The sequence below is a fragment of the Amblyomma americanum genome, chromosome 3 (genome assembly GCF_052857255.1).
Source record: "Amblyomma americanum isolate KBUSLIRL-KWMA chromosome 3, ASM5285725v1, whole genome shotgun sequence".
Taxonomy (NCBI): domain Eukaryota; kingdom Metazoa; phylum Arthropoda; class Arachnida; order Ixodida; family Ixodidae; genus Amblyomma; species Amblyomma americanum.
The window spans coordinates 150,698,387-150,723,629 of NC_135499.1; the positions used below are offsets into that span (position 1 = coordinate 150,698,387).

Below are 25,243 nucleotides of genomic sequence, written 5' to 3' on the forward strand. Positions count from 1 at the left end.
GCGTAAGGAACCCAAAGGAGTAGTAAATGTTCCTTCTTTGCCTCCCTTCCCTCACGGCGCGGTTGACGTGTCCAGGGAGAGTCACTTCGGATTTCCTTTCATTTTAACCTGTTGAATTGTTATTATTTAAAGCAGCAACCAACAGGAAACCGAAACTAGGATGCGCAGTGCATAGCTGTGACGTAATACTTAACAGACGTTCCCGACGAAAGTTTTAGAGCGCGCGCTTGTGTCCTGGGGTTGCCTAAACTGGAAACCTTCAGCGATGACACCATTATTGAAACGTTGTAGGTTCGCGAAAACGAGCCCGCCAATTTCTCATTCAGGAAAGCGCGTAGCTAGTAACCGCGGCCGGGTCACAGTGTTTGTAACGCCGCGAAGTTACGCCCGTAGAAGTCACGGTAATTGAGGCCACGAAACGAGAAAACTCAAGATTTGTTCGCTCTGAAACATTAGTCAGCTGCCTTTTTTTTTTTTGCTTGCGGCGTCCACTTGCCAGTGGCCGTGCCATGCAGGTACTAGTTGATCTCACTTGTCTTCTGACGGTACACAGCTCGTTCAGTCGAAAAGCCGTCGGCGTATTAGTAGTCAGCACCGCGTGTCGGAAATTATTAATAGAGGACTGCGTAAGAAAAAAATCGTACCGTGGTACGTTATGATTGGTGCGTGATAGTTGATTACGAGTTAATGAAATTATTGTAATTGATTTATTAATTAACTAAATGGAAAAATGGGGGTTCAAAGGTGCCAAAATGCTCCGAATGAAAAAGCCAATGTTTGATGATGGTCATTAAGACAATTTAAAGTTTAATTGATCAATTAAATATGCAAAATTTGTTCGAAGGTGTTTCCAATGGTCAAGGCGTCGTGTCGAACGGGCGATGGCGTTCCGTGGACTCCCTGGCAGCGCTGCAGCACGCTGTCGGGTTTCACTCTTAAAGGCGAAGCTTAAGCGTCCTCCTTTTTTTTTTCGTGCGCGAACTAACATGTCATGACTCGCCGCCCCGCGGTGGCTGAGTGGTGATGGTGCTGGGCTGCTGGCCCGAAAGACGCGAATTCGATCCCGCGTCTCGATGGAGGGAGGCATCCTGTCGAAATGCCATCGACCCGTGTACTGTGCGATGGCAGTGCACGTTAAAGAGTCCCTGGTGGTAGAAATTATCCGGAGCCCTCCACTGCGCCGTCCGTCGTAGCCTGAGTCTCTTTGAGCCGTTAAAGCCCATAAAACCACTGCCACGACTCGTGACAAACAGAAAGGAGCAAAAAGGGAGTGAGCTGTCCTCCATTTTCTTGTGCAGACAGGCGGCATCCTCGAGGCCCCTGCAAAGAGTGCGAGTCTTCGCCGTACTCCGGAAAGGGAATACGACGCCCGTCGTCATCGTGCTGTCGTTTGGGCGCTGCGATAAGCGGCCTGCAGTGCGCGCCCTTCGGCTGGTGACACACGATGCTGTCCGTATCGCATCCTGCTTTCGCCGCGCCGATAGTGCCGAGCGGTGGCCGGACAGCCGGGAAGGCGTTTAGCTTCGTCCGCTAAATATAGCGTCCACTGCTTGGCCGGCTGGGCTGGGCGCTTTCTGCCAGACGGCGTGTCATTGTTCCTAACTGAGACTCGTTTTGTTCGCGCACCCTCGCAGTTGAGTTTCCCCCTTCAGGTGGCGATGAGAGGAAACATCTTGTTGATGATGAAATCTGGGTTTCTTGAGGACCCGGTGGTTCTAACTCGCAAACATTCACGTTACTCGAAGCAAGGAGAAGGTTAACTATTCATTTACAACATAAATAAAGCAAGGAGAAAACTATTTACAACATGACTAAATCGTGGATCAGACGAATTCAGCCCCCGTTCAACCCAGAGCGCTTGTTTTTAAACCCTCTGTCTCCGCCCTTAGCGCGGACAGCAACCAATAAGATTACAAGCGACACACCTCACCAATCAGTGGTTAGGGAAAGGAAAATAAGGTTTCCGCCAACTAATCACAGATTGGGGAAAAGAGTGGATTAAATATTTGGGAAAGGAGAGGTTGCAATCAAATACACAAACAACACAAACGCAACCACCCTCTCCCACGGCACAGCGGTTACCACTTTCCTAACATGTGTTTTCTCTTTCGCACACGCGACAAACATATGCCGACGAGACGATCACTAAAGTTTTTACCACTAAGACATTTACCGCTTTGTTTACGCAAGTAAAGTGTACAACCGTACTTCTCGGACTTTTCGTAGCAAATAAGCACTTTACCTTCCCCCACCCACCCCACACACACTCTCTCAGGATACGGTTCGGGTGCCCACCGATGGCGCGACAGTTATCGCGCTTTAGTTCCTTACTAGTTGTTTGCATGCTCTTTTATTTGATTTTCGAGCATGCATCTGAAGGATGTTTTCCTGCATTAGTGGCGTTTGCTGTTTCTTTGTGAGTGCGTCATAATAGTGGACAGACGCAGCCCAGGTGCATGTTACGGGAAGGCACGGGCTGCGCGCCGAGAGACTTTTAACTCGAAACGACGTCGCTCGTTTCTATTAATCTGCTACATTTATATTTAATATATAATATTACATATTACTGCATTGGCTGTAGGCAATACTGAGTAGTTTGGAATACCTTAGACAAATGTTTTTTTTTGCACGCGTTTTTTCTGGTGTAGGTGAAAAACAAGGTGGTGCCGGTGTGAAAGGTGCGAGTAGGGCGATTTGCGTTCTTATGCGTGCCATTGGAAGCCGCCGGGTGATAAAAGTGTTGGTGAAGAGCAGGGGGTACTCCGTGCACCGACGCAGCAGGACTGGCTCCGCTCCGGACGCGCGCGACTCCGTGGAAGACAAATGAATGAACGGTTGTGCAGTCGCGTGGGGGGTAATGATCTTCGCGCGACTTCATTAGCGCGCTCCCGCCGTCGATTGTCTCATGTTGCCTGGCCTTCTCACTTTTCTCTCTCTTCGTATTCGATTCTCCCCCGAGCGCCACCCGTTGCGTGCCTCGAAATACCTCCTGGCAGCAGCAGCAGCAGGAGGAGGCGCGGGCAAAAGGTGCCTCAGCGAAGTCGCTGCGATTGGTCACCCCGCAGAGGGGCAGCAGTGTACATGTGTCGTTTGCAGCGGGTGCGGAGAGGCAGGCGGCCAGCTTTCGTCGCCCGCTGCAGACGATGGGAGAGAGTGTGTGTCGCCGGAAAGAGGGCGAGGAGGAGGCTGGCGTGATCACTTTGTTTTCGCCGTCTCGCCGTGTGTGTGTGTCTGGGATTGGCGTTGCCCGCCCTTGTAGCGGGAGGGTGGCGATTCGTCATTGACCCTGAGCGTTCGTCACCTGCCGCCCCGCAGTTGGCTTTCCTGCATTCCGTGTAATTGGCGGGGGGCGGTATTTAACTGCATAGGACCGCGCTATAAAAGCGGCCTGCGAGGGGTTGTCTGGGGAAGAATGGCTCCGTAACGTGCTTTTTATACGCCCGGTTCTACCGTGACGTGGTGCAGTCGGCTGGCGCGCTAAAAAAGAGGAGACCCTCGGGTGTCGACTCAGTAAAGTGCAAGGACGCGTGACCCCGTAGCGTAGTCTTTCGGAAAAGACGTCGCACGCACGAGCAGAACGAGTGCTACGTGCTCCGGCCCGAGCGTGGCCAGTGGGAAACAGTGCCTGCGGCGGGGGAGCAACCACGTGTTTCCCGCCGGAGCGGGCGGCCCCTGGCCTCTGTTGCTGAGAGCCCGCGTGTGCGTCAATCAACGCGCCACGGCGGCCGTGTTCGCGCTGGCTGAGACCACGTGCTGCGGTATCGGCCAAGCTGCGGCATGCATTACGCAGTTCATCTTGCTCCACCCGATAGTGAGCAGAGCACCCGCAGCACGAAAGATTCCCCCTCGCGGTTTTCTTGCCTATGACAGGTCTCCCCGTTGGCCACCGTGAGCGTGGCATAAGCGTGTGCGGTGACGTCATTTGTTTCTCGCGTGCGGCGTAGATGCCCGCAGGGCATGAAACGCGATGTAACCGAACGAACGAGCGTGTTGCTACAAATGGCGTCGATTAAGAGTCCGGGAATGCGGCGCGCGCGTGCGAGGCTCTCTTGGCACCGCTGACAGGTGCGCTGGCTGGAAAAAGAAACGCGTGGGACGGTGTCGGCGGCAGCGGGCACGTGTCACGACTTTTTAGTGATGTTTGGTGCCGCTTCGCTCTGGAATGGTTAGCTGCCTTTGTTGTGGAAGCCACAGTGCAGCTGGAGCTCCCTATTAAGCCCGAAACTTAATTGCTCAAGCTTTTTTTTTTTAGTTCATTCATGGTCAGTGTTTCGTTTTCTCATCTTCCTTTCTCTTATTGGTTGTGGTGCTTTTGGGTCCTGTAGCTAACGAGCGTTACCAGAAGCCCGTAAGCGAAACCCATGTTCAGCAGCCCGAGGGGTTTGAATTACGTACTGCAGTCGGGCTGCTTCGAATTCCTTTTAAGTTTCGGAGGAGTGAGGGCTGCGTTCCTTTTGCCCATTTTTAGGACGATGACGATGCAAATGCAGTCGCGCTGCATGGCCCACAAACAAGCCTGATCGGGCTGTATATTTTTGACAAAGGCTTTCGTATACCTGCTATCTTTTAATCCCCGTCGCAGTTTGCAGATTGTGAAGCGTAAGCTAGGAGCGCGAGTGGAACAGGTTGCGCGCGTAAAGTGTCGAACGGTGGTCGCCCGAGGGAGCGCAGGCGCGGGGACTGGCCATTTTGCCGCACTTGCCCCTTCATTCTGTGCCTTCTGGGCTATGCCGAGGCAGGCGTGGGGACTGGCCATTTTGCCGCACTTGCCGCGTCATTCTGTGCCTTCTGGGCTATGCCGAGGCAGGCGTTGTGGCGGGAAATCAACTGTCGCGACGCCCCCTCGAAAGTGAATGACGCGCGTGGTGGCTATTTTCGACGCTTTCCGCGGGCGGTTTTTTTTTTTTCTGTGCTGTTTCTCAACTGTGATGCAATTGACCCGTGCTTGCAGCGGGGGGTGAACGAATGGGGGGGAGTGGGAGGCATGCTGTCGTCGGCTATTTCTGGACGCCCCGCTTCCCTCCGGGACGAGGCGGAGGGTGTGGGAGTTTTCAATTGGCACGGGCGAATCGTCGTCTGTTCCTTCATCCCATCGCCGCAGCTTGTGCGGAGCGTGTCATCAGAGGAAGAGGAGGTTTGCTTCCTTCCGGTCCGTCCGCGCGCGTGTGACGCAGCGTATTGAGGTCGCCGCGAATCGGGACTCATTTCCATCTCAACCCTTTCCTGTTGAGAGATGATCGCCTGTCGTCAAGCCCGTAGGACGTGAGCGGTTAGCTTGTGCCGCCTGCGTTGAGCGGCGTCACTTGATCGTGAGATGCTTCATTGTATTATGGGCACGCGTCAACGGTCAATAATTGGTAATAATAATTGTTTTTTTGGGGAAAGGAAATGGCGCAGTATCTGTCTCATATATCGTTGGACACCTGAACCGCGCCGTAAGGGAAGGGTAAAGGAGGGAGTGAAAGAAGAAAAGAAGAGAGAGGTGCCGTAGTGGAGGGCTCCGGAATAATTTCGACCACCTGGGGATCTTTAACGGGCACTGACATCGCACAGAACACGGGCGCCTTAGCGTTTTTCCTCCATAAAAACGCAGCCGCCGCGGTCGTGTTCGAACCCGGGAACTCCGGATCAGTAGTCGAGCGCCCTAACCACTGAGCCACCGCGGCGGGTAAAACTGTCAAGAGACTGGTTTGGAGACTCTGGGCCGGCAAAGCAAAACGGAAGGCAAATACAAGGAAGAGGTCGCGGGACAGTGCAGAGAAAGCACTGTTTGTACTTCTTTTCCTGGTGTTTTGCTTTCTCTCCGCCTTTTTTTTTTTTTTGATGCCCCGACTGTGAATTGTGCGGTACCCTTCACCATTGGGCATTGATTCCTTGATTGCGGCTTCTTTTGCTCGCAGGAGATAGCTCGGTTTTGAAAAACAGCGTCGTAGTCTGAGGCCCCCCGCCCTTACTAAAATTTCTTTACACAATCTGTGTACTGTCCATAAAGTCTACAGACTGTCTATAGACTCATCCTTGAGATTAGTCTATAGGCAATACAAATCATATAGACTGGGGATAGACCGAAGGAAATATCTATTGGAAGGCAGTAGAGTCTATAAGAAGTCTGTAGACCACTTTTATTTATAAGAGTGCTGCCCGAACATATACACACGGCACCGATTCGCACGAAGGACTTGGTGTCGGTAGGACGCGAAAGAAATCGGCGCGAAGGGAAAGGGCGTTCCGCTACGCGGCGGGTAGGCATCCCGCGGATTTGATGATATCTTGGGCTTAAGGCGGCGCAGGTGCTCTGCTAAGTACGCCACGTGAAATTCCTGCCTTTCTTTTCGGACGCTCCGTGTGAACTCATCCGGAGCGCTGACAACGCGGCATGCGAGATAAACCCTCGATTTCGTCGGGACACAACCTATCGCAGGAGTAGTAGTACCGAACCTTCCCGCGTGTTTTCCGCCTGGTATGTATCGTGGTCTCGACGAACGTATCCTAGCTCGCAGTCCTGCGCATTCATGGCTTCCTGCGAGTGTAACGCTTGCTCTGTGGGTCACTAAACGCTCACGGCTTTTTGCGGCGCTCCTGATTGGACCGGCAACTGCGGTGTCGATGCGCACGACGCCAGTGCAAGACACGTCACGTCGTGCATCGGCGAGCTTCCCCAGGAGGCGAGGTTGTTGATGGAAAGTGAGTGCAGCGCTTCGTGAGCTGTCCAGACAAGATTACCAGCGTGAGTTGGAAATAAAGCAATGCCAAATATCATTCCCTGGTGTCGCGTTTCGCAAAACAATCTGCCGCTGTCTACAGCTGGCAGCTGCACTCGCTTCAGGGGACATTCTTTTCCACACTGTGTGTGGCGTGCTTAAGTGCCGTCACTGTTATACGCGAGCCTTTACTGTCCTTGACACACATTTTCTATGAACATGTGTGCGAGCATGGTGTGCGAACCTGAGTCCGATTGCGTGAGCAAGCTCTTGGACTGTTCGGACTGGGGTAGCGACGACATCGGCGTCGCCCGTTCGGTGTCGTGCCCGACGAAACAGAGATGCTGCGGGAGATGAGTGAAAGCTTTGTGTACAAGAGGTTGCATCTTGGGGCTTTGGAACAAGAGAGAGCTGATACGTGTTGGTGGTGCCCTGTATAAATGCCCCATCGCAGGTCCCTTCATATTGTCCCTATGCTCCGTTGTCACGTGACCTAGCCACGGAGAGGGACCACCCATTGTCGTAGGGCAGCTTCGCGGGGATTTTGTTTACGGGGCCGCGCAAGCGGGCGCTCTTCGGTGGTGGCATCCCAATTTTCGGGAACGGCCCTTGGCGCCGGCGGCTTTCCTTCCGTCGCTGGAAAGATGACTTCGGAGTTGCGGCTTGGCCACGGCGCGAACTAAGCAGAACAGGGCAGTGCGAATGCGCGGCGTAAACAACGTTCTAGTGCGGTCGGCGCTCACTGCTCATTCTCTTTTATTTCTGGCGGAAATGGCGCAGACAGCCGTAAACCCACGGAGCGTATAGGCTGAGTGAATCCGCTGCACGAGAGGCTATTTGCTGTGGTCTTGTGCGAAACGCATTCGGCCAGAAGTCCCGTTGAAATCGGTTTATGGGGTTTAACGTCCCAAAGAGACTCATACTATATGAAAAACGCCGTAGTGAAGGCCTCCGGATAATGTCGACCACCCGGGGTTCTTTAACGTGCATCGAACAGTACACGGGCCCCTAGCATTTCGCCTCATTCAAAATGCGACCACCGCGGCCTCGTCTTTGGGGTCAGTAGCCGAGCACCGTAACCGCGGCGCGTCCCGTTGAAGTCGCCGCCCGGCCACAACAGGAGCCGGGGTAATTCCAAGCCGTCGTGGTTAAGCTGTCCCACAGAACCAGCGTGATCTCCTTCACGCTGTTTGGCCGGGGAGTTGTACACTTCCAGTGCCTCCATTTTCCAGTGGCAAAAAAAGGCGTAATATGAGATCAAGGGGGCGGTAATTGCGGGCAGTGAACTTGAATACAGAACGTATGGTCTTTCGCAGCCTCGAAAAGAAATCGGGGTGAGTTATGCGCATGAAAATAAAAAAAAGGGGGGGGGGGAGAGGTCGAAGGTCCGGTTTGTGGCTCTTTTTCCAGTGGCTATCCTTGCGTGGCTGGTGCTCCGCCGACGCTAGTCTGTTTGCATAGGCATTCTTTCACTGTGACATAGGTGAAGCACCACCCGAAACGAGCCGAATGAGGGGGGGGGGGGGGGGGGACAGAGAGATAAGGCCGACCCGTCTGGTCGTGCGTGTAATAGTTAGGACGAGGCAAGTGTGCACATGCACCGTGCCGCGCTCCCCGTGGTGTTTTGATCTCACGTAGACGTCTTGGTCTGCGGCGTCAGTTGCCACGGCCGCTGCTCTATCACCCCCGACCCCGAGAGACACGCCGTAGAAGAGGAGAAGTAAAATAAAATTAAAAAGCTCGCGGACCAACGGTGCAGGTGTACCCTTCTTGCGCGGTGGACGTTGTCGTCTTCGCGTGCGTTAACCCACATTCGGAGCGTATCTGGAGCAGCATCCCTCGCTGCCTTGGCGGTGGCGAGAACAAGAAAAGGAACACAGCAGGCTCGTGCATGAATGCATGCAAAGATTCGTTGGGGCTGTTCTGTTTCCACGGGCACGGACCTACCCCCCCTCCCCCATCCCCCCACACACACACATACACGCGCACACACGAACCGTTTGCTGTTTTGAGTCCTGGTACGTATATAACGTCACACCACTGTTGCTGACGCCGCTGTCCTCCTCCCCGACTCTGGCTTCCTTATTTCTCGGGCGGTTCGTTCTCCCTTTGTGCGTGTCCGTGTGCGGCGACATGCAAAAGCCCCGCGCCTCCCTTTTCTCCGTCGCTCGAGCGGCGGCCGCTTCATCTTTTATTCCTACCGCACGCGCACTGGATGCGTCCTCTCGGTGCTTCTCCTCCTCGCGAGGAGGCGTCATATTTCTCGCGCCGTCCGCTGTGGAGAGAGAGGCACTCGTCACCCACTCTGGCGTTGCTGTGTTGCGGCGGCGTCTGGAGACGAGCGCGCCGATAAGGCGACGCCAGCGAAGGGCGCGTGCGGCCTCTGGCCTCAGCCCGTGCAGTGTCGTCTCCTTTGTGTTGCAAACGGGATCCTTCTCCCATCGCCCCATTGTCATCGCTTTCTCTGTCTCTCCCCTCCTCTTTAGCGTCTGTCCTCATCGCGTCGGTATTTTTGGAGCATATTTAGGAGCGGACGCGAGAAAGAAGCGAGAGAGGGAGAGAAGACAAAAGGATGTGACGCTCCGTTCGTGTCCCTCACTCTCGCTCCGAATGTGTGCAAACGTGCCACGCGCGCGTACTCCAACCTCACCTGTCCCCCCCCCCCCCCCCCCCGTTTTTTTTGTTCTCTTTGTATTGTTTGGACACGCGGCTGTTTCGTGCTCGTGATTGACGGCCGAGATAACTTCCTAAACGGCGCGTGATTGCTTGCGCTCGCGTAGGGGGGGTCGGCGACGAACGAGCGCGTTCCTGTCGCATGCGGGTGGCGTATGTGCGGGCACTTTTGGTCCGAGAAAATGTCTTGCCTTCTTGTTTGCTTTGTTTAGGTGTACTCGATCCTGCGCGGAACAGTTCGCTGGATTCACTGGGCTTTGACACGTCAGTCGTAGGCTGCGGATCTATTGTATAGCTGAGTACCCTCGATGTGAGAGCACTCAGTTCTTACTACGACAGCACGAGGGTGTGCTGTAAATAATAATAATAATAATAATAATAATAATAATAATAATAATAATAATAATAATAATAATAATAATAATAAATAACGATAACAAAGCGGTGGGGGAAAACGTACACACAGTGATTCTTAATAATTAATAATTGGTTTTTGGGGAAAGGAAATGGCACAGTATCTGTCTCATATATCGTTGGACACCTGAACCGCGCCGTAAGGGAAGGGATAAAGGGGGGAGTGAAAGAAGAAACGAAGAAAGAGGTGCCGTAGTGGAGGGCTCCGGAATAATTTCTACCACCTGGGGATCTTTAACGTGCACTGACATCGCACAGCACACGGGCGCCTTAGCGTTTTGCCTCCATAAAAAAAAAACGCTAAGTTATTCTTCGATCTGGGAAACCCACTCAGTGGTTTTGGCGTTTGGCTACGGAGCCAAAGGTCGCATGATGGAATCCTTGCCGCGGCGGCCTCACCTAGATGGAGGCGGAACGCGAAGACGCCGTGCTCTGTCGGGTTTCAGTGCACGTTAAACAACTTGTGGTAGAAATTAACTCTTTAATGCGCAAATTAACATGGAACCAAATAAAGAAAACGGAGGGGACGCTTAAGCTCCGCCTTAACGGTGTGGTGCGATAGCTTTAATGGTTGCTTTTTTTATAGAGGTTGCTTCTCTGGGGATTTTTCGTGGATTTTTCACTCGCGGTGAACGACGCCGGATTTTCTGCGACGTGAGCTCCTTAACGCCTTCGGGTTAAAAATCATAGCCTTACATTATGCTAATTTATGTGCTCTCATTCTAAACCCAATATCATAAATTGGTTATTGCCGCTAAAATTTGAGAAATGGGTTCGCCGTGAATCCGAAACAATAAGCATTTGGTCCATTTTTGTTATGGACAGGCAAGGTTTTAAACAAAATACAACAATCGAACGCACGTCATCCTATTCTCCCCGCACATCTCGCCCCCTTTTTTTCTTCCCGCATCTTCTTCCTCACTATGACGCCAATACGGGAGGAAATTTCTGGCTACAGAGAACACCGTTTGGCGTCACACTTAGCATGCAAGCTCCGTGTTGAGTATACACGAGTCGAGAACGGTGTGTGGCGAATTCGCGACGCTGGGCTTTGCTAACGGTTCAGTTCGCGAAGCCCTCCACTTCGGCAACGTCTTCCATCTGGCGCGCTTGAAATCCGCTTAGGTAATAAGCATGCTGTGTTCCTCGGGGCCTGCGTCGCGTGAGTTCTGTTCGTTCCGGCTTCTCCCTGCTGCGTCTTTCTCCGTACGGTTCCGCCTGAATCACGCTACTCCAGTTCCCCCATTCTTTCTCGGGTGCGCCGCCTAAAACCGCGCAGTGTCACTAGACAGTTTTAGCTGTGCGTACGCAAGTGCTTGCGTACGCAAAGCGCTACGGCGCTGCGTGCGTTACGCTGTCCGCTCCGAAGCATAGTTATAGCTGACCGTGCCGTAGCGTCCCTCAGGCGCACGTGGCGCCATCTAGTGATGAAACGTCAAACGACATCAACGCTCGGTTGAAGAACATTTCATTCGTGATTACTGATAACTAGTGTGAGTGCATTGTGAGCTTTTTTTGTTCCAAGAAGAAAAACTATGCAAACTGAAGAAAATGTAAGAACTGGCTAAAAGCCAGAAAACTGCTTCGCCAGGTGTCGTTGCTACGAGGAAAACACACTGCATATAGTTAGGCCTAGGAGCTTGAAAATCACCAAATTATCTGAAAAACAGGGGCTAGTTATCGCTTATACCACTGTGTGTGGGCAAGAGTAGGCGAAATAAAAGCGAACCGCTACCATTTGAGCGAGCTATTGCGTCGGAGAATCCGGCGGCGACATGTTTTTATTCCGAAGCGGGCGAGCAGGGCGCCGCCATCTTGTCAAAGTTAGCGTACGCAAGCCACGCAAGCGCCGCAACGCAGTCCGCTGGCTAGCGTACGCACGCAAGACGCAGGGCTTGCGCTTGCGTTCTGCGCATGCGCACTACCGTCCCCGCAAACTCCTTGCGTACGCTAAGCCGTTACGTACGCACAGCTAAAACTGTCTACTGACTGCTTCGTGGCAGGCAAGCGGCGCTCTCTCTCTCTGCAGAGATCAGCCTTCCAACGCCTCGCCCGTCTCTCCTCCGTGAATGACGCCGCGTGTCAGTTGTTCCGTCCCCCCCTCTGTGGCGGCTTCGTTTCGCTGGCTGTCGCATCGACAGCGCATCACCTGTGCATCCGCCGCACTCCCTCTCCGCGCCCCCTCTCACCCTCCGCTTCCCCCCTCATTTGTCCTGTCACAGCGGGCCGCTAATTAGAGGTAGTAGCGGGGGTTGTACGGTTCTTGCTGTCCGGGGCCTGCGTCCGTGGGGCGAAATAGCAGTTTCTGCCCGAAAGCAAGGGCGAAACGTCACAGGCGTCTATAATAAAACGACCTTCCCCGCAGGACGCAGCAGCGCTTCGTTATATGCCCCGTCCCAGATTCGACGACAGACCCACATGAACCTCAGCGGAAGCGTCAGGAGTTGTCCCGGTGTGCGCGTGCGTCTCTGGGCGTCGTAAGCAAGCAGCCTGAAGCGAATAGAAAAGCAGTACTACTACTGTAAACATCAAGCGAAGGCGCCGGCGTTGTGGGCGTGACCGTACAACGGTTTCCGGTGTGCCGTTACTGTAACAGCGGTATAGCTAGCTGTCACTTTTTCATCTAAGAGCCGCGCGAGAGGTCTGTTTTTACTCACGCTCTACCAGCCAAAGAAGCGTCCGTGCACCCCCGAGTGATGCTCATTACGTGCAGTTCTACTTGCCTCTGTTAACTGCTTGCGTGGCGTGAGGGGAATGTTTGTGAAGCGAGCGCTCTGTGAGTCGTGTCGGCCCGTCGGCGCCAAGCTCGCGCGCAAATTTTCCCCCTTCCGTGGCTGCAGCTCTCAGCGGCTACATGAAACGTCTTGGCGTTTCTCCCCTGCTGCCTTCGTTCGGCTTTCTCTTCAGCCGCGCATATGCGTATGTCACGGCATGCGGTGCAAAGCTTCGCGCATAGCACGTCGAGTGGCCGGCACAGGACAGAGTAGAGACGTAGTATCGGTTAGTATATGCATAGTATAGGTATAGTATAGTGTAGGTATAGTGTGGATATATAGTCGCCGCAAACAGTGCATTGCCGGGGTCTCTCCCCTGGCAGCGCCGTTTGAAGCGCGCTAGCTGTGCACGTTGGATGCGGGCACGGTGCAGGCGTGGCTCTGCGAGGCGGCGCCTCGACGCTGGCGCGTTCGGCCGCCGACGAAGCAATTAAGTCGCGCCGGCGCCGGCGAGCGACAGTCGAGAGGGGCACGTGACGCCACGATCGTCACCCCTTGACGAGCCTTTTTCTTGGGGCGCCTCTTTGAGCGAGGAAAATGGCGCGGTTTCCACACGGCCACACGCGAAGGGAGGCTCTCTCGTCTGCTGTCGCCTATATATTCCACCTCTCGTACCGCGCGGATATTTTTTCACTCAAATCCTGTTTTTTTTTTAAATGGTTTTTCAGGAAATGAAGACACAGTGACCATTTTTTTTTTAATCAGAGTTTGAGTGAAACAAACCCGCGCAGTACTAGACGCGAAGTATTACGCCATAGGTTAACGAGCCGCGGCAGCCCGTCGAGGCAGACCTTGGAATAGGCAGGAACAGTCTCGCCGTAAACGGTCCTCGTATAGTTCGCCCTGTTTTCTTTTTTCTGTTCTGTTTATCCGAGCCCTCTCACTGTTTGGTCGAAATGCTGTTCGTCACGGAGAAGTTCAGACAGCTCCGCATTTTCCCGCCGAAGTAACCTTCTCCCGACCGATAAAAAGCAACCGCCAGTTGCACGGCTTCGCGCATATGCAGGTCGATGTAATTCCAGAGGGAGTGCCCGATTGTTACTTAGCCTGATTTCAGCACCTATGAGAAGCCACTTTTTTTTTTCTGTAAGTACCATTTCTTTGGAATACTGACGTCCAGGATTTTTTTTTTTCGCGTTCCTCGCAAACGCAAACTAAGCCCGTTTCTTGAACGTAAACTAAGTGCTGCGCCCCATGTCATGCTGCCGCTACGTCCTGTACACAGCTCCTTCCGGCCCCCTGTATTATTATTCATACGCAGCTGCCGCTGGAGCGTTGCGCGATGCTTTTTTTTTTTCCCGAGCCCTTTGTGTTATTGTTCCTCCTCTTCCTCGGAGGCCTGCTGTGGGGTTGCGATGCAGGGAAGGGAGTTGGATGGGGAAAGGGGTGGACTCCCGTGAGGTGGGGGAGGGGGAGTGAGTAGCGGCGCGCGCCGACCTTGGCGGAGTCCCAACAGCTGGCTTCGCCTGCGGTCTGCTCCGCCACGCTGCGCGCGGGCCCGCGAGGAGGTCCCCTCTTGTTTGTTTGTCGCCGGGGTGTGCCGCTGTCTGCGGGTTTTTCGTGCTTCTCTCCTCGGTTGCTACCTTTGCGCGGCCGATGCAGATTTGCGACGGCATCCGCTGTTATTCAAGGGCTGTTATTATTCCCCCTCCTCTCCGTTTCCCTCTCTCGCAGGCGCCTCAGCGCGAGTTCTGCCTGCGTCTCCCGGCGGAGAAGCGTGCGCAGGTGACCTGACGCCAGCTCTGCCCGACTATTGTTGGACTCTCTGATCGATGGAGGAGGAATAAAATGTGGGCCGTTGGGGGGGGATTTAGCTGCCCACAGTTGGCGGAGGAAGCCTTGTACAGTTTGCGCCGAAGGCCTGCCTCTTTCCCCTTGTAGCTTGCTCGCGCTGCGGAACCGCTGACGCTAAGCGAGGTGACCACATTGTTGTTTACGACCAGGTTGTTTTTAGGTTCGAAGGCGTCGAGAGCTTGTTGCGTAACACAGCGTTTGGCGAAAGTCTAGAGGCTGATCTTTTCCTTGTGGCGCTTTTTTCCCCCCTTAAGTAGCGTCGAGGAATTTGTGCGGCGATTTCGTAACTTCCCGCTGTCCTTAGTCGGGTCTCGAAACGTTATACGAACCCCACTGAGGTTTGTAGCGTGCGGTAGTCGGCCCCGAAATTGTTCCTTTGAGCGGTGTCGCTGTGAATTGTTAGAAAAGGGACTCTTGAGGGCAACTGGCATCTAATTTTTGTTCTCGGTAAAATTCGATTCTGTTGCTCTTTCGGGGTGTGCTGATGTGTTTGTCCGGCAGCGAGAGACGTGGTGATAACTTACTTAGCGTGTGGAAGCTAACGTCACCGTTATTCTCTCTCTCTCTCTTTTTAAATGGCCAATGGCAATGACTTTGGCGGCATTCTTCCGTCAAATTCTTCGCACTTAATCTCCGTGCTTGTTTGTTCCTTCGTTCCGCCTTTCACCTCACGGCTGTACGTGTGCGAAAAATCCTCTTCCCCGCATAGACAAAACAGCAGAGCTGTCCAAGTCCTCAGATATCTAATCCAATGGTCCTGGCGTTTTCGCAGCGCTATGGGGTTGCTGTTCTTGTTTGGACGGAATAACGGGTGAGCGTGGCGATTGGGCAGCGCCGTCGGAATCAAAGGTACCGATTCCGAGTCTCGCGTCACCGGTTATCGTGCAGCTGTATAGGATGTAAGCAAATACGCGAGACCCGTGAGACACCGGCACGTGCTTAGTCGACGGCTGTGTTCTCTGCGCGGTGGGAGCAAAGACCTCATCGAGGGCCCCTCTTTGACCGGCTGCGTTGTAAGACGGCGCTAACTCGTGCTCCGCTGCTGGTCATCTTCACACGTGCAGGATGTTTCGCGTGCACCGCGGACGAATGTTTCACCAGCTGGTACCTGAGTATTTTGCGGCGCGGAAACTCGAGCAGTCTTCTTCTGGCGGCTGCCGTGCGTCGCACCCGTCCGGTGTCGCTTCCTCGGTGCGTCCGTCGGCAGTCGAAGCAGGTAGTACAGTTGAACCTCGTTATAACAAGGTTGAAGGGGCCCGGCAATTACTTCGTTATACCCGTAGCTTCGTTATAGCCCGTGTTGACCGAACTTGCAAGGGGAATCGTCACTCATTCGTTATATCCAATATTTCGCCATAACGAGGCTCGACGTGTGCTTTCCCGTCGTTGCATCGCTGTGGCGATCGCCTTTTTATTCTCGTTACACGCGCCGCGGCCCCCGTCTTCTTCTACCAGTGCGCGCTTACCTATAGACGCGAGCTGGAAGACGAGCATGCGTGTCGACCACTCCCATGCCTCGCATGCGAATAGGTCGGCTGTCCTTCGGAAAAGAAGACCTGCCTCTGTGCGCGGCGAAAACGGAATAGCGCAGCTGCTGCTGCGAACACCGGCCGTCTCGAGTTGCCCGTCATTGCTCCGGTGAAGCGGGCTGCCTGCTCGTGCTACCCGCAGTGCGGTTGCGGGTGGCGGCGGTGCTCGGATCTAGGCCAGTGCCGTTGCCTCGGCGACAGCTGCGTGTCTCTCGGCGTGTGAGTGAAGCAACGGGGAGGCTGACGTTTTATATATATATATATATACCTGCACTCGTATACCCCTTCCGCGCCTTGCTTTTGCCTCTGCCGCCGCGGTCGGTCCGTTGGCCGGCTGTGCACGTCCGTCAGGCAGGGTTCGCCCTCCTCCCATGCGGGCCTGTCTTTTTTTATTCATTCTTTTTTTTATTTTCTGCCCATTTCTTGCCCACCCTGGCTCCCGTTAGATTTTGACGCGACGGCTGATCGCCCTCGCGGTTTCCTCCTCCCCCCTTCTCCTTTTCTCCCCGCCTTTACTTCTAGCCCCTGCGAGCTTCCGTGACACGTATCGCTTTCCACGCAGTAAGCCTATTTGAAGCCAGTAGAATGCGGAGAGATGCGAGGGTTTTCTCGTCGAGTACGTCCCCGTGACGTTCGCAAAGTTACTTCGTTTACCGGAGTTCGGGATCAACCTAGTCGGATTAAAACGCTCTGGTGCAGCTTACTTTTGCAAGAAGGCTGGACGACATACGTGAGGCTAGCTCGCCGTTCGAATCCCCTATCCGTCACCGACATTTTTTTTTATTGGCATTCATTTATTTTGTCCTTTTCTGCGTCAGTAATCCCCTTCATTTACTCCACAGCCATAATATAGGAAGAGGTCCTGTTTCGGCAGAGCCGTATAGGTATTCGCCTTCATTCTGCAGTCCCCGAGTGCGTGTACAGCTCTCGGACTGGCCGGACAGAAGGAAGTGGAAGTAGCGCACACGCAAACAAGCGCCCGCATCTGCGTCTGGTCGTTCACCTTTTTCCCGTTCGACGCTTTGACGCTCCTGTGAGCAGAATAAGCGGGGGACCAAATTGCTCAGTGGTCCAGGTAAAGGTAATATGAAAGGGAACAACTAATGTGCTTCTCGGTCCTTCACAGGATAAGTACTCGGGGGAAACCGAAGTTTGCACGATCGGGGAGCAGTTGTTTGTTGCGTGAAAACCGTGCGTTTCCTGTCGTGTTGCTCATCGTTTGTGTGTACGTGCGTGTTTAAAGTAGCTCCCCTGTGTCGGCACAAGGAGACGGCGTTCTTCGGACGGAGATCCCACCTCGGCGCGCGCATGTTGTGTGAGGGTATCGGGGCTGGGTGAGGGGGGGGGGGGATGTAAAAAATAAATTATGCCGAGAGCGCTGAGGAGGGAAGGAAGACGGCCGTCGCCGCCATTGTCCGCGGCATCATCGTCGTCGCGCAATCGCCCCCGTTTCCGCCGAAACAGGTTTGCAGAAAATACCCCGGCCTGATGAGCGCGCGCGTGCTCGCGCTGCGGGCCGCCGCTCGCTCGTAGTGTGCAGGTGCGCGCGGCCGAGCGTCCCGCGGGAAGTTGCGTAGGAGGGGCCCGACTTCCGGGTGTGCGGCGGCGGCCCAAGATGGAACATGAACCGACGGCGTCGTGCAGGTCTCTAAAGCTTTTTCTGCGCGCCCAAGCCACAGCCCTGCTTACGGCGGTCTCCATCGCTCTTGGAAACCTAAAAAAAAAGAAAAAAAAGCGGAGACGAAGCCTGTATCGGCATAAAAAAAAAGTGATTGTCGGGCATGCGCCAGGCTTGTTACCCTTGCTGTGGATGTCATCGGGCAACTACTTTAGAGCGTCAAACCACGCACCGATCGCGGCGCGATCACCTCACGGCATGGGTGGTAGGCTTAACTAGCATTAATTGGCCAGTCGTCGCAAATATTGTGTACAAATAGCCTTCATTGCGGCCGCTGTGCCCCAAGGGTTGTCCCGAAAGGATTGTCTCCGGGAGTTGTCCTCAAAACTTCGAGCTCTCCTCCCCCGCATCGCCGGAGATTACAGGCACAGCCTGGACGCGCCACTTCCAGGCTGTCCGCTGCTTGGCTAGTGAAGCGCCGTCGTAAGGACCTCTTTTCCATTCTTTTTTTTTAGACCACGTGGCGGTGGAGGCGCTCTGCTTTCGTGCTGGCAGAAAAAGAGACAAAAACAGGTCCATGTCGGCGGCAGTTGGTCGCTGACTGCACCGGTGAGGCAGACGGGGTGGCAGACGATAGGTTTGTACGCGATATGTGTAGACTGGCGTGAATGTTGGCTGCCGATACCAGAGGCGCAGCTGTCGAGGGATGCCTTGAGTCAGTACTGCGGGGCTCGGCGTGCGAACCCACCGGTACCGCAGTCTACGCTCGTAGTCTACCCTCGATCATTGCAGGTTCCCGCGCGGCGAGCATGCACGCAAATGAGGCGAAAGGCAGCGAGTCGGGATGCCACGTGCAACTGGATCGAGGGGGGTTTGTATGCGGCAGCTTTGGTGGCTCCCCGTGTTCCAGGGGAAGCAGAGCCGTCCACGTGGTTCGTTCCGCGCGAACTTGGAGCCCGCCGGCCCCTTTCTTCTGCTGACCTTGGGGCCGGTCTGGCATGCAGAGCTGCACCGGCCGCGTGCGATGCTGCGAGGGAGGCCGCAGCTCGGCCCGATTTGTTATGCAGTCAGGGGAAGAGGGGGGATAACGGCGGGGCCCATTAACAGGCCGTGGACGAGGTGACCGGCGCCGCCCGTTCGGCGAAGAAGATCGCGCAGCCTGCCGTGCTCTCGAGCTGGCCGCCGGCCGGTTCCCTTCGAGCCATCTCCATCTTGCCTTGCCCTTCACTGCGCTCTTTCCCCTCTTTACGTATGGGCAGATAACGAGCTTAGCAGCCTTGCAGAGGCGGGGGTGCCCAGCACGCGTCGCGAATAACGGAACCCCCCTAATTCGCTCCGCTCGCTATGTGCAAGATGCGCGGCGCATTCATCGGTGCCGCTTTGGTATTCTTTCTTCTCTCTATATTCTCTTTTTTCCGCCGCGCCCAGTTTGTTGTGCAGCTCACATAATGTGGTGCTGCGCGCCTCGGGGCTCCCGCCATGTGCGAGCCCTTTCCTCGGAACTGCGGCGGGGAGCGTTCTGTCTGTTTTTCGTGCCCTAGTGTTCCCCCGAAGTCGGGGAAGCCGATGTAATCGTATATCTGCACCCTCTGCGGGCACGGAGGACGTCCGGGGCACGCAGCGCCCGCGGCGCCCCCGTGTGGTTTGGAAGGCGTGCCGCCCGCGCGTGTGACGACGCAATTTATCGGCTTCTGGCCCGGCTTATTGCACCGCCGTGTGTCGCTTCCGTTGGCTGGCCGTATACCGCGAGTTTGCGCTCGGTCACGACGCGTGCGCACCACTCGGTGTGCATCTATTCTGGCGGCCGCTGTCGGGGACGCGCCCGTTTATATAAACGCGCGCGGTGCCACATTGACGAGGAGGGCTTATTGCGTGATAACTTTGCTCGGTGTGCTTACGTGCGTCCGCGTGTAACAACTTGCTTTCCTTTGAATTACGGGCTGAGATGCAGTTCGCTGCAGGAGGAGGTAATGCGAGGGCCTCGTTCATTTTTATTAAACGGCCATCGTGCCCTCAGCGCTGGCTAGGATCCAGGGCAGTGCCGATTGAGGCGGCTGAAGTTTGGCCGTCGTGCGCTTGAGGTGGTGTGTGTGTGTGGTGGTGGGGGGGGGGGGGGGGGGAACTCGGAACCGGTGCCGCGACTGGCCTCTTTTTCCCAGAGAGATTTGTTGCTCCTAACAAGTTGGACGCAAATGTTGAAATGCAGTTCTCGTGGGTTAGTATCCGTCACGACTGGAGTACTTTTTTTTTTTGCGTATTATGGGTCCCATTCGCTTCTCTTTTTTTTATCTGTACGACAAGCAGACAGACACAGAGTACCCTCTTCTCTGTGTGTGTCGTTCCGAGCGCCACTCGGCGTTTAGGGCGAAGCGAGTCGTTTGAACAAGAGGCGGGACCTCCCGCGAAGCTGGTCGACTCGGGTCTTCCCCGTGCCTGCCTCGCGTGCCAGTAGCATACAAGGAGGGGGGTGCATCATCCGTTCTCTGCTGCTGCGCGTGCCGTTGACGGCCACCGCGACGGGGGCCTCTCCCTCTTTTCCTCGTCGCCAGTGCGCGTTCCGCCGAGCACGGCCGCCCCCTTTGTCTTCCGCCGCCGCCAGGGCACCAGCGAGAGTTCCGGTCAGCTGGCTCAGCAGCCGTGCCGAGCCTCCTCCTCTTCCTCTCCGGGCGCGCTTCCTCCACAGCCAGCCTTCTCTTCTTCTTCTCGGGGCGGGTGTTGCCGTCTTTCCCCGTGCGCGGGTGGCGCTCTGCTTCTTCTTCCTCCGCTCATGGGAATCGCCCTCTGTGTGTGCACAACAGCGCGTCATACGCCGCCGCCACTTAAGCGGGCGTTGCGTGTCGGCGCGCGGTGTCGTTGAACCCAGCCGGCGCCGTGGGCCGAGTCGGTAGCTGAGCCGCGGTTCGATCGCGCCCCTTTGCTCGCTGGCTTGTTATTTAAACCCAGCCAGCAGTCGAGGTGGCCGTCCTTCTGTCTCTGCTGTGCGTTTGCAGCTGTTTAGACGACGTAGTCGGTGCATGTCCTTCTGGTGCTGGTCCGGTTTGCGATGAGTGGGAAACCTAATGGCGAAGTGGCCGAATTGGACGCGCAGAAGGCAGGAAAACGAGGCATGCGCTGCTTATCCCCTCTGCGTGCCAACTCCACGCAGGTCTGTGCTAGTGCTAAACGAGCTCAATGACACCGATGTTATGCTGCCTTCTATATGACACCGATGTTATGCTGCCTTCTATAGAGCGGGCGCTGCGTTTATTCAAGTCATTCGCCGCGGTGGCTCTGTGGTTTGGCTATCCCAACGTCGTGGGATCGGATCCCAGCCGCGCCGGCCGCTCGTAGATAAAGGCGAAATGCAGATGCACCCGTATGCTGTGCGATGTCGGCTCAAGTTGTCGAAATTCGAGTTGTCGCGACCTCCGCTGCAGCGTCCCACGTGCGGCTTCGGAACGTTCAACCCCACATGCCACGCCATCTATTGGGTCTATTCATGGTCACGGCCGCCACAGAAAAGTCCCGGCTTCCAATGTGTCGCTGCTCGCGTCGGCTTGCAGTTTTGCCCCCGTCCGGCTGGCCTCGAGCTGTGGTTATTGGGTGGCCACCGGTATTCATCAACCTCTTTATCTCCCTCTTCGTTCCATTTCCTGCCTCTTCTATCCCCCCCCCCCCTTCTTTTCTAGCGTAATTGAGCGTGTTTCCTGATGGAACAGTCGTGAAGGACGCATTGCGTGGGGGCGCACGCATTCCGGTACCTGCTTTGACCGGTTTTCCGCCATGTATACGTGCTCTGTTCTGGTTACCGGCCGGTTGGTTACAAGCTGGTTGGATTAAAGGGCCTACAGCTAGGCGAGACGAATGCGTCCCCTTTGTTTGGAATCCCTGTCGAACAAAACAGCTCCCTCTTGTGGAGGGATTAACGACGCGACCCGAGGCACGCAGACGAAGCCAGCTCTCCGCGTTGGTCCTGTTCGACTTGGTCCGGTTAGTGAGCGGAACAAGGGGCAGCTTTGTGCGCTCGTCGGCGGAAGGGATGAGCCGGCAATGCAGCTCATCATTCTATTCAGCAGTGCGCATCGATCTACTGCTGCTGCTGCTTTCGATGTATCAGTGGGGCCTCGTATAATATGCCACAGTGAGTATATGTCGTGCGTCCGAGCTCGTAATGAAACATTCGAATCTTGATATCTCGAACCCGGAGAGGCTTGAAAACTGGATTACGCGGAGTTGGAAATAAGGGGAACGGAAGCGTCAGTTCGATTAAACGGGAAGCTCGAATCAGGCGAGTTCGCATTAACGAGATTTCACCGTATGCGGGCATCGCGTCAGCCTCCAGTTTTGTGGAGAAAATCGCGTGACGCGAAGCCTGCGCACTGTGAAATCTCGTTGGTGCGAACTCGCTTGATTCGGACTTGCCGTTTATTCGGAGTATAGTGGTCGTAGCGGTTCTTTTGGCGCGCGCTGTCTCGATCTGAGCGGTTGCGTGTCACTGAGTGTTGCTAGCGTGGCACGGCGTCTTTGTTGTGCGTCAAAGAAGCACGCGGCGCCCAGGAACCCGAAAACTTGGCTTCCGGAAAAGCAGTATAACGGACTCGTTCTGGTCCCTTGCGGAGCATGTATACTAGGTACGTTCCTTCTAATCCGACTCTGTTTTGACGAGCTTGCTTTAGGCCGTCTATTCCTCTCGCGGATGAAAAGTGTGGGAAGAAAAAAAATTATGAGACGTGTATAACTTCCGGGAAGAAGTCGTTCTCGGCTCTTTTTCTGATAGTGTCTGGAGCCCTTTATAAATATCCACTATATTCCCCCCCCCCCCCCCCCCCCCCCCCCCCCCGTCCTCGGTTCCCCTCGTCCTCTTCTGTAGAGGGCGTCTGGCTGCTCGCAAGCAGTGCTTGCTTCGAACTGCGTTGGCTTTTGCCTTTGGCTCTTTTCTCTTGTGTTCCTTCCTTCCTCCTCTTGGCAGGCAGATGTGGGCCTGTTAGCGCGGCCTCGCCGAAGACCTTCGGCGCGCCTGAAGCCGTCCAGAGCACCCCGTCCGTATCCGCAGAGGGGAGCCCGTCTCGGCGGCGGCAAAGCGGCTCTTTGTTCTTCGTGGACGCACGCATGCATGCACACGAGCATCTCGGCGTTGCGAGGTCTCGAAGGGTGCGCGGGGCGTGTGTTGGTCCGAGGCGTGATCGAGACCCGAAAGGCTTGGTCGTATTTGCAACCTCCCTTCTCCCTCGTTTTCTCTCAACCCCCGAGGCTGGATCGCTGCGAAGGGTGTGGGTGTAGGACTTCCACGGATACGACGGCGGCGACCTTCTCCCCCTCCCTGGTCCCCAAGAGTGATGCCCAAAGGGCCAACATACGTCGGGACCAGTATCCCCCCCCCCCCCCCCCCCCCGACCCTTCATAGCAACAGCCACCACCGACTGTATACGTGAGTGAGGCGTGTATTGGCAGCCGAGGCTACTCTCATGGGAGAACATTTTGGAACACGCACGCGCGAACACAAGTTTCTGTTCGTGCTGACTCCGAGAAGATCTTTCGGAATGCGAATGCGCAGTTTGTTTGTGGTGTTTGTTCAGATCAAAAAGGTTGTAAACTCGAATGGGCGACGCGCTTGCTTTGTCCATTGGAGCCAAAATCACCTGACTGTGTACTGAGGGAATGCGGGGAGTTTTTTTTTATTGCGAAGCAATACTACTTTAGGTCGCACTTCAGCCCGTTCCGTGGCGAGGCGGTGGTAGGCACCTTTGACCTTTAGCGTGACCTCGCTGCGTGACGGCACACCACGTGACCTAGAGTGACGTCACACCAGCTGTGTAAAAACGGGGCCCCATCTCACGCCGTCGCGAGGCGAGGCGGTAGCCACCAACGGCGGCCTAACTCCCGCTCCTCTCACCAGGGGCGCTACGGTCAGAATGACGTCACACCAGCTGTATAAAACAGCTCCGCTCCTCTCGCCAAGGCAGTCATACAGCCAGATGTTACGATGGTGCCTACGAACAAGGCAGCTCGGCAGAATGCAAAGAGGAAGCATCAGCGAGCTACGGAGACGGAAGAAGAACGACTTTCTAAGCGGCGTGCCCAGTATGCAGCTCGTCGACAACGTGCAACCTCCTCTGTGGAAACAGCAGAAGCAAAGGAAGAAATTATGAGTTTGCCCGACAGTGAGTCTCCTTCTACTAGTTCTGAACGCGACTAAACGGCAGAGGCGTGTCCAAGAAACCCCGGAACAGCGGCAGCAGCGGCTCGAGGAGGAACGTGCGTTTCGAGAGAAGGAAAACGAAAAGCGAAGAAAACAGCGTGCAGAAGAAACACCCCAGCAGAGACAAGAGCGTTCGAAGAAAAGACCGGAGAAATCTCTCACCAAGGCTGGCCCGACTCAACCCGAAGGACACATTGCAGCAGAACGACGTGAAGAACATGCGAGAAGAGTAAAGGAGTTTGAGCAAATATTTGGCACCGTCGGCCAATCGATACTGGAAGATTTTGTAATGGGCGCGCTGGTGAGGGAAATGTTTGTCGGCATACACGGATTCGACGGATGACTTTCTCTTAGATGATTCACTTTAAGCCGTAACACTAGCATAACCCAAGACTACCACCAGCCATACTACCAGCTGATCCGAGAATAACACACTATTGCTTCGCAATCACCAGGCTTAACCAAGCTAAGCCACGGCCGTTTTTTTTTTTGTTCTTTGGCTGGCCCGCATCTCAAGATGCTTTCTCCGTGACTTCACAGGCACGATCAACGCATCGAAAAGGAACTGTCTTGGAGTATACCTATTGGAGTTCCTGAACTCCACTGTGCTTTGAAATTTCGCGTTAGCCAGCACACTTCTTTGACACCGCCTGTGCATGTGAACATATCGTGCATGTGAACATATCGTGCATGGAAGGCAAGCCGCGGGTGTCGGCGCGCTTTCTTGTGGAACGCGCGCGAAGCTACCGCGCTCGGTGAGGAGGGCCGTAAACGTCGTTTGGATATATGCGCTCGCCTGTGTGCCGGTCCATGTGCAAGCCGCAACTTGTGTGTGGAAGACATGCGCGCGGAAGGGTGGGGACAGCGTCGGAATAATTTACAACCCCCGGGCGCCTAGCTGCATGCGGTTTCGCGCTTTCCGCCACCGAAATCTGTTTCTCATCCGGTTGGAATGGTCGTATACCGGAACGCTGTGTAAGAGGGCTTCTCTCGATTTCCTGACGAAAGTACACGCTTTGCGCGCATTCAGGCGCAGTCGCAGCGTCGGCGTCATCGGTGTTCTGTCTTTTTTGTTGCATGCACGCATGTCAATAGTGGGCGTCGACAAAAGTAGGTCGCACGCGGTGAAGCCATGCATGCAGCTGAGAATGAGCGATCCGTCTTCTCCTGGGGATCGTGCGCTTGATGTATGGAGGCTAGCTTAAGAAAATACAAATATGCGTGTCTATAGCGATCATCCATTTTTCTCAGTGACAGTATAGTAGTTGGCGATACTTGTGTGCTCGCTGCATTTGTGTGTAACGTTAGGTGAGCATATTCGGAGCCGAATTTATGCGCACTACTTAGCATCGCCTCTGAGACGTGCGGGTAAAACTGCACTGAGGGCGCGGCTTCGCTCTCGGTTGTTCTGTGCAGCGCCGCCGAAGCCCTGTTGTGGATCATGAAAGTGGTGTCGCACGAGGACAGCGTCTCGTCACGCATTTGTGCGGCGCTTGGGCTGCTGTGCTTCGGGGCGTCGTACCCCGGCGATTCCTCCGCCGTAGCATTTGTGGCCGCTTCGT

The 25,243-nt window shown here is 54.9% G+C and overlaps 1 protein-coding gene across 5 annotated transcripts in view; it reads left to right on the forward strand.

The window, feature by feature from the left end:
• Khc (kinesin heavy chain) overlaps positions 1 to 25,243 on the forward strand; it is a 100,292-nt gene that overhangs the window by 6,097 nt on the left and 68,952 nt on the right. For 2 of the 5 annotated variants that reach the window (XM_077658296.1, XM_077658295.1), the window contains exon 2: positions 14,237 to 14,287. The exons of the other annotated variants lie outside the window; for them this stretch is intronic. In XM_077658296.1, the coding sequence (XP_077514422.1) occupies positions 14,237 to 14,287 (51 nt within the window). The remainder of the gene's footprint in view (positions 1 to 14,236; positions 14,288 to 25,243) is intronic. 5 annotated transcript variants of the gene reach the window in all.